General features: G+C 37.9%; 1 protein-coding gene across 2 annotated transcripts in view; it reads left to right on the top strand.

Moving 5' to 3' along the window:
• The window catches only part of CENPH (centromere protein H), a 28,714-nt gene extending 15,307 nt beyond the window's left edge, over positions 1-13,407 (top strand). For both annotated transcript variants that reach the window (XM_019463111.2, XM_053907293.1), the window contains exons 5-9: positions 6,657-6,713; positions 9,186-9,249; positions 9,595-9,646; positions 11,433-11,596; positions 13,127-13,407. In XM_019463111.2, coding sequence (XP_019318656.1) covers positions 6,657-6,713; positions 9,186-9,249; positions 9,595-9,646; positions 11,433-11,596; positions 13,127-13,222 — 433 coding nt within the window. In that variant the 3' untranslated portion in view covers positions 13,223-13,407. The remainder of the gene's footprint in view (positions 1-6,656; positions 6,714-9,185; positions 9,250-9,594; positions 9,647-11,432; positions 11,597-13,126) is intronic.
• Positions 13,408-14,549: the final 1,142 nt, after the last annotated feature.

Here is a 14,549-nt window from a genome sequence, read left to right as displayed (position 1 = left end):
CTGAGCCAGCCATGTGCCCTAGATCATATTTTTCAAGATGACTTCAGAACTATTAAGAGATCTTATTTTAATGAGTCAAATTTTTTTGTGTGACATACGTGAGGAAATGACCTAAATATTGCTAAGTTGATTGCATTTTCATTATTATTTATTTATTAACTGTTTGAATTTAAAAATAATTTATGGAGTTTGTTTGTATATAGGTGTATTTTAAAGTTTACGTTCAAGTATGGCTTTATATTCCCTTTCTCCATTTCAGGCATGTGCTAATCTCTGTAGTGTGTTAATGCTTAATGCTTCCTGCTGGCCCTTTGCCAAGGTGAATGGCTGGGAGAGCAAACCTCAGGCTGATTTCAAGTGTCATCAGCCCCTCAGCATAGTAGTGCACAGCCCTAGCCATCTTGTCATTTTCATTTCTGTAACTTATTTGTCAAAGTATTTCCCTTACAGTAGTGTTTTAAAAACTACTTTGGTTTAGGTTACATTTTTTTTTTTCTTTTTTTTTTTTTTCACAGAATAATTATTATTATTATTTTTTTTTATCTTTACATTTTTATTTTTATTTTTTTATTTTTATTTTTTTTTATTTTTATTTTTTCTTTTTTAATATATGAAATTTACTGTCAAATTGGTTTCCATACAACACCCAGTGCTCATCCCAAAAGGTGCCCTCCTCAATACCCATCACCCACCCTGCCCTCCCTCCCACCCCCCATCAACCCTCAGTTTGTTCTCAGTTTTTAACAGTCTCTAATGCTTTGGCTCTCTCCCACTCTAACCTCTTTTTTTTTTTTTTTTTTTTTTCCTTCCCCTCCCCCATGGGTTTCTGTTATGTTTCTCAGGATCCACATAAGAGTGAAACCATATGGTATCTGTCTTTCTCTGTATGGCTTATTTCACTTAGCATCACACTCTCCAGTTCCATCCATGTTGCTACAAAAGGCCATATTTCATTTTTTCTCATTGCCACGTAGTATTCCATTGTGTATATAAACCACAATTTCTTTATCCATTCATCAGTTGATGGACATTTAGGCTCTTTCCATAATTTGGCTATTGTTGAGAGTGCCGCTATAAACATTGGGGTACAGGTGCCCCTATGCATCAGTACTCCTGTATCCCTTGGATAAATTCCTAGCAGTGCTATTGCTGGGTCATAGGGTAGGTCTATTTTTAATTTTCTGAGGAACCTCCACACTGCTTTCCAGAGCGGCTGCACCAATTTGCATTCCCACCAACAGTGCAAGAGGGTTCCTGTTTCTCCACATCCTCTCCAGCATCTATAGTCTCCTGATTTGTTCATTTTGGCCACTCTGACTGGCGTGAGGTGGTATCTGAGTGTGGTTTTGATTTGTATTTCCCTGATAAGGAGCGACGTTGAACATCTTTTCATGTGCCTGTTGGCCATCCGGATGTCTTCTTTAGAGAAGTGTCTATTCATGTTTTCTGCCCATTTCTTCACTGGGTTATTTGTTTTTCTGGTGTGGAGTTTGATGAGCTCTTTATAGATTTTGGATACTAGCCCTTTGTCCGATGTGTCATTTGCAAATATCTTTTCCCATTCCGTTGGTTGCCTTTTAGTTTTGTTGGTTGTTTCCTTTGCTGTGCAGAAGCTTTTTATCTTCATAAGGTCCCAGTAATTCACTTTTGCTTTTAATTCCCTTGCCTTTGGGGATGTGCCGAGTAAGAGATTGCTACGGCTGAGGTCAGAGAGGTCTTTTCCTGCTTTCTCCTCTAAGGTTTTGATGGTTTCCTGTCTCACATTCAGATCCTTTATCCATTTTGAGTTTATTTTTGTGAATGGTGTGAGAAAGTGGTCTAGTTTCAACCTTCTGCATGTTGCTGTCCAGTTCTCCCAGCACCATTTGTTAAAGAGACTGTCTTTTTTCCATTGGATGTTCTTTCCTGCTTTGTCAAAGATGAGTTGGCCATACGTTTGTGGGTCTAGTTCTGGGGTTTCTATTCTATTCCATTGGTCTATGTGTCTGTTTTTATGCCAATACCATGCTGTCTTGATGATGACAGCTTTGTAGTAGAGGCTAAAGTCTGGGATTGTGATGCCTCCTGCTTTGGTCTTCTTCTTCAAAATTACTTTGGCTATTCGGGGCCTTTTGTGGTTCCATATGAATTTTAGGATTGCTTGTTCTAGTTTCGAGAAGAATGCTGGTGCAATTTTGATTGGGATTGCATTGAATGTGTAGATAACTTTGGGTAGTATTGACATTTTGACAATATTTATTCTTCCAATCCATGAGCAGGGAATGTCTTTCCATTTCTTTATATCTTCTTCAATTACCTGCATAAGCTTTCTATAGTTTTCAGCATACAGATCTTTTACATCTTTGGTTAGATTTATTCCTAGGTATTTTATGCTTCTTGGTGCAATTGTGAATGGGATCAGTTTCTTCATTTGTCTTTCTGTTGCTTCATTGTTAGTGTATAAGAATGCAACTGATTTCTGCACATTGATTTTGTATCCTGCAACTTTGCTGAATTCATGTATCAGTTCTAGCAGACTTTTGGTGGAGTCTATCGGATTTTCCATGTATAATATCATGTCATCTGCAAAAAGCGAAAGCTTGACTTCTTCTTTGCCAATTTTGATGCCTTTGATTTCCTTTTGTTGTCTGATTGCTGATGCTAGAACTTCCAGCACTATATTAAACAGCAGCGGTGACAGTGGGCATCCCTGTCGTGTTCCTGATCTCAGGGAAAAAGCTCTCAGTTTTTCCCCGTTGAGGATGATGTTAGCTGTGGGCTTTTCATAAATGGCCTTTATGATCTTTAAGTATGTTCCTTCTATCCCGACTTTCTCAAGGGTTTTTATTAAGAAAGGGTGCTGGATTTTGTCAAAGGCCTTTTCTGCATCGATTGACAGGATCATATGGTTCTTCTCTTTTTTTTTGTTAATGTGATGTATCACGTTGATCGATTTGCGAATGTTGAACCAGCCCTGCATCCCAGGAATGAATCCCACTTGATCATGGTGAATAATTCTTTTTATATGCTGTTGAATTCGATTTGCTAGTATCTTATTAAGAATTTTTGCATCCATATTCATCAGGGATATTGGCCTGTAGTTCTCTTTTTTTACTGGGTCTCTGTCTGGTTTAGGAATCAAAGTAATACTGGCTTCATAGAATGAGTCTGGAAGTTTTCCTTCCCTTTCTATTTCTTGGAATAGCTTGAGAAGGATAGGTATTATCTCTGCTTTAAATGTCTGGTAGAACTCCCCTGGGAAGCCATCTGGTCCTGGACTCTTATTTGTTGGGAGATTTTTGATAACCGATTCAATTTCTTCGCTGGTTATGGGTCTGTTCAAGCTTTCTATTTCCTCCTGATTGAGTTTTGGAAGAGTGTGGGTGTTTAGGAATTTGTCCATTTCTTCCAGGTTGTCCAATTTGCTGGCATATAATTTTTCATAGTATTCCCTGATAATTGTTTGTATCTCTGAGGGATTGGTTGTAATCATTCCATTTTCATTCATGATTTTATCTATTTGGGTCATCTCCCTTTTCTTTTTGAGAAGCCTGGCTAGAGGTTTGTCAATTTTGTTTATTTTTTCAAAAAACCAACTCTTGGTTTCGTTGATCTGCTCTACAGTTTTTTTAGATTCTATATTGTTTATTTCTGCTCTGATCTTTATTATTTCTCTTCTTCTGCTGGGTTTAGGCTGCCTTTGCTGTTCTGCTTCTATTTCCTTTAGGTGTGCTGTTAGATTTTGTATTTGGGATTTTTCTTGTTTCTTGAGATAGGCCTGGATTGCAATGTATTTTCCTCTCAGGACTGCCTTCGCTGCATCCCAAAGCGTTTGGATTGTTGTATTTTCATTTTCGTTTGTTTCCATATATGTTTTAATTTCTTCTCTAATTGCCTGGTTGACCCACTCATTCGTTAGTAGGGTGTTCTTTAACCTCCATGCTTTTGGAGGTTTTCCAGACTTTTTCCTGTGGTTGATTTCAAGCTTCACAGCATTGTGGTCTGAAAGTATGCATGGTATAATTTCAATTCTTGTAAACTTATGAAGGGCTGTTTTGTGACCCAGTATATGATCTATCTTGGAGAATGTTCCATGTGCACTCGAGAAGAAAGTATATTCTGTTGCTTTGGGATGCAGAGTTCTAAATATATCTGTCAAGTCCATCTGATCCAATGTATCATTCAGGGCCCTTGTTTCTTTATTGACTGTGTGTCTAGATGATCTATCCATTTCTGTAAGTGGGGTGTTAAAGTCCCCTGCAATGACCACATTCTTATCAATAAGGTTGCTTATGTTTATGAGTAATTGTTTTATATATCTGGGGGCTCGGGTATTTGGCGCATAGACATTTATAATAGTTAGCTCTTCCTGGTGGATAGACCCTGTGATTATTATATAATGCCCTTCTTCATCTCTTGTTACAGCCTTTAATTTAAAGTCTAGTTTGTCTGATATAAGTATGGCTACTCCAGCTTTCTTTTGGCTTCCAGGAGCATGATAAATAGTTCTCCATCCCCTCACTCTCAATCTAAAGGTGTCCTCAGATCTAAAATGAGTCTCTTGTAGACAGCAAATAGATGGGTCTTGTTTTTTTATCCATTCTGATACCCTATGTCTTTTAGTTGGCGCATTTAATCCATTTACATTCAGTGTTATTATAGAAAGATATGGGTTTAGAGTCATTGTGATGTCTGTATGTTTTATGCTTGTAGTGATGTCTCTGGTACTTTGTCTCACAGGATCCCCCTTAGGATCTCTTGTAGGGCTGGTTTCGTGGTGACAAATTCCTTCAGTTTTTGTTTGTTTGGGAAGACCTTTATCTCTCCTTCTATTCTAAATGACAGACTTGCTGGATAAAGGATTCTCGGCTGCATATTTTTTCTGTTTAGCACACTGTAGATATCGTGCCAAGCCTTTCTGGCCTGCCAAGTTTCAAAGGAGAGATCAGTCACGAGTCTTATAGGTCTCCCTTTATATGTGAGGGCACGTTTATCCCTTGCTGCTTTCAGAATTTTCTCTTTATCCTTGTATTTTGCCAGTTTCACTATGATATGTCGTGCAGAAGATCGATTCAAGTTACGTCTGAAGGGAGTTCTCTGTGCCTCTTGGATTTCAATGCCTTTTTCCTTCCCCAGTTCAGGGAAGTTCTCAGCTATAATTTGTTCAAGTACCCCTTCAGCACCCTTCCCTCTCTCTTCCTCCTCTGGGATACCAATTATGCGTATATTATTTTTTTTTAGTGTATCACTTAGTTCTCTAATTTTCCCCTCATACTCCTGGATTTTTTTATCTCTCTTTCTTTCAGCTTCCTCTTTCTCCATAACTTTATCTTCTAGTTCACCTATTCTCTCCTCTGCCTCTTCAAGCCGAGCCATCGTGGATTCCATTTTGTTTTGCAATTCGTTTAAAGCGTTTTTCAACTCCTCGTGACTGTTCCTTAGTCCCTCGATCTTTGTGGCAAGAGATTCTCTGCTGTCCTGTATACTGTTTTCAAGCCCAGCGATTAATTTTATGACTATTATTCTAAATTCACTTTCTGTTATATTATTTAAATCCTTTTTGATCAGTTCATTAGCTGTTGTTATTTCCTGGAGATTCTTCTGAGGGGAATTCTTCCATTTGGTCATTTTGGAGAGTCCCTGGCGTGGTGAGGACCTGCAGTGCACTTCCCCTGTGCTGTGGTGTATAACTGGAGTTAGTGGGCGGGGCCGCAGTCCGACCCGATGTCTGCCCCCAGCCCACTGCTGGGGCCACAGTCAGACTGGTGTGTGCCTTCTCTTCCCCTCTCCTAGGGGCGGGATTCACTGTGGGGTGGCGTGTCCCGTCTGGGCTACTTGCACACTGCCAGGCTTGTGTTGCTGGGGATCTGGCGTATTAGCTGGGGTGGGTAGGCAAGGTGCACGGGGGCTGGAGGGGCAGGCTTAGCTCGCTTCTCCTTAGGTGATCCACTTCAGGAGGAGCCCTGTGGCAGCGGGAGGGAGTCAGATCCGCTGCCGGAGGTTTGGCTCCGCAGAAGCACAGAGTTGGGTGTTTGCGCGGAGCGAGCAAGTTCTCTGGCAGGAACTGGTTCCCTTTGGGATTTTGGCTGGGGGATGGGCGGGGGAGATGGCGCTGGCGCCTTTGTTCCCCGCCAAGCTGAGCTCTGCCGTCCGGGGGCTCAGCAGCTCTCCCTCCCTTTGTCCTCCAGCCTTCCCGCTTTCCGAGCAGAGCTGTTAACTTATGACCTCCCAGACGCTAAGTCGCGCTTGCTGTCGGAACACAGTCCGTCCGGCCCCTCCGCTTTTGCCAGCCAGACTCGGGGGCTCTGCTTGGCCGGCGAGCCGCCCCTCCGCCCCGGCTCCCTCCCGCCAGACCGTGGAGCGCGCACCGCCTCGCCGCCCTTCCTACCCTCTTCTGTGGGCCTCTAGTCTGCGCTTGACTCCGGAGACTCCCTTCTGCTAATCCTCTGGCGGTTTTCTGGGTTCTTTAGGCAGGTGTAGGTGGAATCTAAGTGATCGGCAGGACGCGCTGTGAGCCCCGCGTCCTCCTACGCCGCCATCTTCCGGAACTCTCCCCGGTTTAGGTTACATTTAAAGGAAATCAATCTTTAACTTGTAATATTTAATTTTTTTCTTTTCAATGTACCACAAATGTTATCCATGTTTTATAATGCAAGCTTTTTTCCCTTGCATTGTAGGATGCAACTTTCGGCTGCACTTAAAAAAAACCTGGAGAAAATTAACCCCCAGACTAGGTACGTTTGTTTTTTCTTCTGGATTTGTTAAGGATGAGAATAAGAAGGGACATTGGCATAATGTCTTTATTTTTGTGGAAAAAAAATTTTTTTAATGATTTTATTTATTTTTGAAGGAGAGAAAGAGAGTGACAGCATGAGCAGGAGGGGCATGGTGCAGAGAGAGAGAGGGAGGCAGAGGATCCAACTCGGGCTCTGTGCTGACAGCAGACAGCCCAATGTGGGGCTCAAACTCACAAACGATGACCTGAGCTGAAGTTGGTTGCTTAACTGACTGAGCCACCTAGGCACCCCAGTTTTGTGGACATTTTTTAATTTACCATCAATGCCAACCACCTATATCTGAGGAATAAGAAAAGTGATGGAAGTTTTGTGCACCCTCTTCAGCATTATACTTTTTATAGTCCTGCCAATATTTTGTTTGTATTGCAGCCCTAAGAAGCAATGGAGATTTTTAGCCAGAAAGTCTGAAAATTTGAAGGAAGGTTTTGAAAGTTTATTTTTGTTCAGTGTTTACTGTAAAACAGGAACAGGGTTAATGTCATTTAATCCAGTAACCCGATGAGATAGGAATTATATGCCTCATTTTTCATTGGCAGAAATGAGTTTGTATGTGTTAAACTATTTGCGAAGGAATATAAAATAAAAACTTTGGCGGTCACGGTTCTCTATGATCTTGTCCTATGTGTCTGGTCTTAGAGGCCTTACCTGTTCTAAAAATCTTGTGATAAAAGATCCCCTACCATTAGCACCATAAAAGTGCTGGATGCATTTGAGCACTTCCCCTTTTTGGGTGTCTTAGTTCAGACTGGTAATGCATTCTCCCATATTCCCTTTAACTCCAGGATTCCATAAATCCTAAAATCTGAATTTAGGCCCTCCTTGAAAGGAGAGCTTTAAACATTCTTGAGTTAAAGAGATACAGGACATATTGACACCCAAAGAGGACAGAAAGACCAAGTAGGCTGTGATAGTGCCTTTAGCATGTTTTGAAGTTTACAAACCAGTATAGCTATAATTAGTAGAAAATGAGCTTAGCTTTCCCAGGTCTCTGCAAAGATTCCCATTTTCAGCCTCCCTAACAAACTCCTTCTGCAGTGTTCTCAAATGCCTGGCTGTTTATCAGAACAGTTAGTATTATCACAGAGATCACATTCCCGGTCCCATTCCAAACCTTTTGACTCAGTCTCTGAAGATAAATGAGGGTGGTGGGGGTGATCTGGTGATCCACAAAGGACTGTGGCACTTTGAAGTATAAGAACCATTGTTCTTACCCAGTCTTACATTACACCCTTTGGCTCCAGCCATACCAAACTAGTTCATCTAGGTAATTATTTCATGTCCTTTAAGATTCCAGGGTTTCCCTTGTTGTACTCTGTGCTTAACTCTCAGCAGTTCATATTTATTACTGGTTGTAATGGCACCGTGCTATAGTTGTGGATTTATTTATCTCTTTCAACAGATTTTTTTCCTCTTTGTGTTTTATTCTACTTTACATTCCTGGTGCCTAACACAGGTTTTTGTTGAAGACATGAGGGTAAAAACACAACTTATTCAGTGAAATTATTCTTGTTGATGCTATAATGATAGATACATGTCTTTATACATTTGTCAAATCCATAGAATGTATAGTACCAAGAGTGAACCATAATGTAAACTGTGCTTTGGATGATAATGATGTGTTAAATGTAGATTCATTTGTAATGAACAGATCTTTCTTTATCCTGGGGGATGTTGATAGTCAAGGAGGCTGTGCTTGTGTCATTGCAGGGGCATATGGGTCCCTTCCTTCAGTTTTGCTATCAGCCTAAAACTGCTCTAAAAAATAAAATGTATTTTTTTAAAGCAGCTTATTAGCAAGTTATTAGGGCTTTTTCTCCAAAATAGATTTTTAGAAACATTCATACATGCTTAAATTTCATATTTTTTTTGTCTGTGATTACAGATTTTTCTAGGGAAATGCATCTCTAATTTTATTGTTTTTATTATTTTTTTTTGCATCTGTAATTTTTTTTAGTTTATTTATTTTGAGAGAGAGTGAGTAGTGGGGGGTTGCTGTGGGGGGGGTGGGGGGCTCGGCTAGGGAGGCCCTGGGAGGAGGAGGGACAGAGGGGTAGAGAGAGAGAGGGAGGGAGGAAGGGAGGGGGAAAATCCCAAGCAGGCTCCAAACCCAGCATGGAACCCGACATGGGGCTCAAACCCATGAACTATGGGATCATGACCTGAGCCAAAATCAAGAGTTGGACACCTGACCCAACTGAGCCACCCAGGCGCCCCTGCATCTTTAATTTTAAATACAAATTTAGTTTACATCAAACTTTTCCAGGTTTATTTTGTTAAATGATGACTTTCTATTAAAGTATACAGTAAATTTCACGAAAGGAAATACATAGTAATCGATGTGTGTTCATTAATGAGATTTTTTTTATTTTTAATTAAGGTTAACAAGTCATATTTTTTATTCCTTTTCAGTGTGCTCATGGATAACATGAAACACATATTAAAGCTAAACAAATTAATCATGAAGTCACAGCAGGTAACTGCACTTTGGGCTCTTTACACATTCTCATGATTGCAGTAACTTGATGCTGGCAACTCTATTGTGTATCATTATATAGGATTTCCCAGAGGTTACTGGTATGATTGGAATTCACAGTCCTTAAGTTTCCTCTTTTTCATAACTCAGTTATTTCTGACATTGTGGCTAATTATCTACTTGTAATTTAAGCTACTGTCCTTTGTCTCTTTTTTGTATGGAAATAAAGGGATAGAGAGCTAGATAGAGGTTTGGAAAAGGAGAACTAATAGATAAAATTCAATGATGTAAGTGTTACAGGTTTGTTCTTAGGTAATGTGCCTTAATCTTTATTTCTAATAACAGGAATCTTGGGATTTGGAGGAAAAACTGCTTGATGTTAGAAAGAAGAGATTACGTATGTAGAACAGTTTGTTTTGGCTTTCGTTTTGTTTTCTTGTAGAAAACATTTTCACTTACTATGGAGATTGATAAGGCCAGTTATCTCAGCCATTGAGAAATTTCTTAGCTTTCAAATTTTCTCATAATTTTACACATGGCATTTTTTTAAAAAAAATTTTTAGTTTACTTTTGAGAAAGAGAGAGCGCGTGCAAGTCCGGGAGAGAGGGGCAGAAAAGAGATGGAGTCAGAGAATCCAAAGCAGGCTCTAGGCTCTGATCTGTCCCCTGCGGAACTCGACATGGGGCTCGAACTCAGGAACCTCGAGACCATGACCTGCCCTGAAGTTGGACGTTCAACCAATTGAGCCACTCAGGTGCCCCTACACATGGCATTTTTAAAAGTAGTAGTCAGGGGCATCTGGGTGGCTCAGTTGGTTAAGCATCTGACTCTTGGTCATGATCTCAGGTCATGATCTCACAGTTTCATGAGTTCAAGCCCTGTCTCGGGCTCTGTACTGACAGTACAGAGCCTGCTTGGGATTCTCTCTCTCTCTCTCTCTCTCTCTCTCTCTCTCTCTCTCTCTCCCCCCCTACTTCACACCGTATCTCTCAAAATAAATAAATTGAAATAAGCTTAAAAAATAAATAAATAAAAGTAGTATTAAAGTGTATTTAGCTTGATTTTTTTTTTTGTTTTAGACCATTAAATCACAAAATTAATACATTCTCAGGGGAAAAAAAATGATACAGAAAAGTATAGTGTGAAATTCATAACCTCCTTCCTATGTGACCACAGTTAAGCATATATCATTCCAGCATTTTTCCCTGCTCATATAAACATATTAATATGTACATAATTTTTTAATATACATATACATTATTTTAAATGATCGGTTGTTATATATGATTCTACAGCTTTTTAACTTAATGAACATGAATGAGATGGCTTTTTGTATTAAAGTTATTGAAATGTTTATTTCAAAGGTAATACACATTTTCAGTAGAATTTAGAAACAGAAAAGTATACTTAGGAAAAGTAAACTATCAAGAGATAATCATCTTCAGCGCTTATTTCTTATCAAAGTTGGCCTCATTTTATTCTATGTTGTAAACTGCCTTTTTCATTTAATAGTATAGGCATAATTTATTTTTAAATATCACACAAATTTGCCTGTTTGTAAGTAATCTCAGGGTCAGAAGTAGTCTTGGTCAACTGATCTAATCATCCTTTGGATGTTTAATGTTTTTTCCATTGATCCCAACCTACTTTTGATCCATTAATGTCAAGGAACCAAGCTCCTGGGAAACACCCATTTATGTTTTCAAATCGCTTAATTCTTAGAACATTTCAGGAACTACACTAAAAGGTTGCTGATATTTTTATCTCTGGAGAAGAGAATCTTTTCGGTGAAAATTTGTCTTGTTGATATGTCATTTATGTAAATAAAGGAGGAAAAAATATTTCCTTATGTATATCTCTGTCTATTCTTTTGGCAGCCCAGTATAAGTCCACTTAACATGATGCCCCTTCAAATATATGTAGACAGCCATCATTGTCATACATACATACATACTGTGAACATTTCATGGAGGACATTGCTAAGTGTAAAATTAAAATATTGGTATTTTGTACCACAGAAGTCATTTTCAGATCAAAATGGAAATGCACCCTAAAATGATGCTTATTACATATTTTCTCTTGACTGCAATAGACAGGAACTGTTCTGCTTCACAGTTTTTCAGGATTCTTGTTTGTAGTTGTTATATGTAGTGTTTTTTTGTTTTTATTTTTAACCTAATAGAATTAAAACAAGCTTCAGAAAGTAAGCTTTTAGAAATACAGACTGAAAAGAACAAACAGAAAGATGATTTGGCTATTATGGAAAATTCAGACAAGATAAAGACCGTACAACAAAACCTACAGACGGAAATACAAGTTACTACAGTGATTCAACATGTGTTCCAGGTAACATTTATATAAATTAGGAAAGGAGGTAAAGAACTTTTTAAAAATGATTGTTTCTCTTATTTTCAGATTTGCGTTCAGTTAGTCTTTGACCCTGAAAAAATCATGAATTTAATACTATATACTAGTCTGCTTACATATATTTGGAATTTATGTGTATTTAATATTTAAGGCTTTGACTTTTTTATTATGTTTAATCTTAGGCATTTATAAGTGGAATGATTTTAGCAGCTCCGTGAAGGCAGAATGGTATAATGGTGGAGACCCTTAGACTTGAACTAGGGAGAATGGGGAAAACATGGATGGGGGTGATGGGAATCTAGAATTACAATTCTGACTGCAGCTTAATAGTTCTGGACCTTGAACAAATTATTTAAGGTTTTTTAAACATCAGTTTCCCTGTTTAGAAAGAGAGGTTGTGAAAACTGAAGAAGATAATTCATGTTAATCTGTTTAATATAATGTCTGGCCAAACTAAATTCTCAATAAGTGTTGGTAGTTATTATCATGTCACCTATTAAAAACTTTTTTCACCTCTTAAATTTTATGTGTTCCTTTATTAACTGCCTATTATGTGTCAAAGCAAATGCTTATTATGTGTAAAGCATATCCTTGTAGAATATGAGTTCTTGTATCTGACCATAAGAAATTTGTCCTCAGGTCTTAAACCTACGTTTTAGTAACAGTGGGTTACTTGATTAGAAGTTAAGGAAGTCCCCTAGGCTATCCTCAAGTGGAGGATTGTATTATAAGGACAGGATTATTTTAAATTTTTTGGGTACATGTTCCTTCCTACTACTTTGAGTCTTCTGTTATTTTGCTTTTCTTAAGTTTTATTCATATACTCTTAATTAAGTCTTATTTAATGAAATCATTGCTTTGTTAAGCAGAACATAGTTGTGGCTACCTTAGGAGCTCCCTTCCCTAATGGGTTTACTTCTATTTGAATGCTTACTTCCACTTGCCTTTGTAATTTAATTGGATTTATAAACACTAGCCCAAGAGCAAGAAAATACTATAGACAGACCAAATTTTATAATTTTGTACAAAACAATATAACATTTATATTCTAAAATCTGTTTTAACAGGATTTCAATTAGTAACTTGCTATCATTGAGCCATAGTTTTAAAATAATAAATAGGGCATAACAGTTTATGCTTAAGCTGTTTTTCACTGTAGAAGTGCAAAATGACTCTGAATCGGAGCTGCAGTCTTTTTCCTTTCATCTAGAATACCATTGTAAAACTCCTTAGCAGGTAAAAACTATCCACAAAACTGATGAAGCAGAAAAAATTGTTATAAACATTGTAAATATTCCTTAGCATTATGGGGATCAAGGCCGAAGTCTTACTGAAAGTGGAAATGAATATACAAGAATGTACTTTTTTCATAGAGTAAATGCTGACACCTAGTTTGGTAAATATTTCAAAACATCATTGAAAGCGGATTTTTAAAAATCTTGTTAAATTTTTAAAAGTACTTAAAAGTTTAATGTAAAAATTTTCTTCTTTTTTTTTTTTTAATTACAGAACCTCATTTTAGGAAGTAAAGCCAACTGGGCAGAGGATTCTGCCTTTAAGGAAATTGTTCTACAGCTTGAGAAGAATCTCACCATGATCAAATAAGAATTTCTGTTTTATTATTTTTTGTTTCCATCTTTCATATATCATTTAAATAGCATATTTCAAGTAATTTTTGTTAGTGTTTTTGGAACTATTCTAATACTGCAAATTTTTTGTAACTTAACACTATAACACGGAATCATTGTTTTAAATATGATAATTAAAGTGACTGGCATACTCCAAAAGAATCTGAAGATTTTAGTCTTGCAAAGTTCCCTCCCAAAAAACATCTAATCTAGCTTTCCACTGAATGTAGACATTTTTTTACAACATTCCTGGCAATCCCAACTCTCATTTGGAATTAATTTCTTTCTTTCTTTCTTTCTTTCTTTCTTTCTTTCTTTCTTTCTTTCTTTCGTTTCAAGTTTTTATTTAAATTCTAGTTTGTTAACACACAGTGTAATATTAATTTCAGGAGTAAAATTTAGTGATTTATCATTTACATACAACATCCAATGTTCATCACAAGTGTCCACTTTAATACTCATCACCCATTTAGCCCATCCTCCCGACCACCATCATTTGGAATACTTCTGTGCATCTGTCAGTCAACTAAAATATTAGAAATATTAGAAAATGATATCCACTTCTTGGGTTTTTTTCCAACTCTAAGTTGTATTTTATTCAGATAAATCTCATTTTATATTTATCTCCCCACAGATTCTTTTTTCTCTCTCTCTTTTTTTTTAATTTTTTTTTAACGTTTATTCATTTTTGAGACAGAGAGAGACAGAGCATGAGCAGGGGAGGGGCAGAGAGAGAGGGAGACACAGAATCTGAAACAGGCTCCAGGCTCTGAGCTGTCAGCACAGAGCCCAACGCGGGGCTCGAACTCACAGACCGCGAGATCATGACCTGAGCCGAAGTCGGATGCCCAACCGACTGAGCCACCCAGGCGCCCCATCTCTCTTTTTTTTAATACACAGATAAAATTGACAAAACATTGTGTAAGTTGAAGGTGTACAGGGGGCTGATTTGACCACCATGGCATTAGCTAACATCTTCATCGTGTTACATAATTATTTCTTTTTTCTGTGGTGAGAACATTTAAGATCTAGTCTCTTAGCAACTTTGAAGTATATAATACAGTATTGTTAATTGTAACCACTATAACCACCCACTAATGCTGTGCGTCAGATTTCCAAAAACTTACCCATCTTCTAACTGCATGTTTGTGCCCTGTGACCAACATCTCCCCAAGTCCCCGACACCCCATCAACATCTTTAAATAGAGATACAAATAAAGCACCTCAACCTTGAAAAATAAAACAAAAAAATATCCAGAGTGTAACTGTTGTGGTTGTTGTAGAGTAATTGTGACTTTTTATAA

This window comes from Panthera pardus, unplaced genomic scaffold, assembly GCF_024362965.1.
Source record: "Panthera pardus isolate Hobbes unplaced genomic scaffold, ASM2436296v1 HiC_scaffold_2, whole genome shotgun sequence".
NCBI classification, from domain to species: Eukaryota; Metazoa; Chordata; class Mammalia; order Carnivora; family Felidae; genus Panthera; species Panthera pardus.
This window is presented reverse-complemented; position numbering and strand designations above follow the sequence as displayed.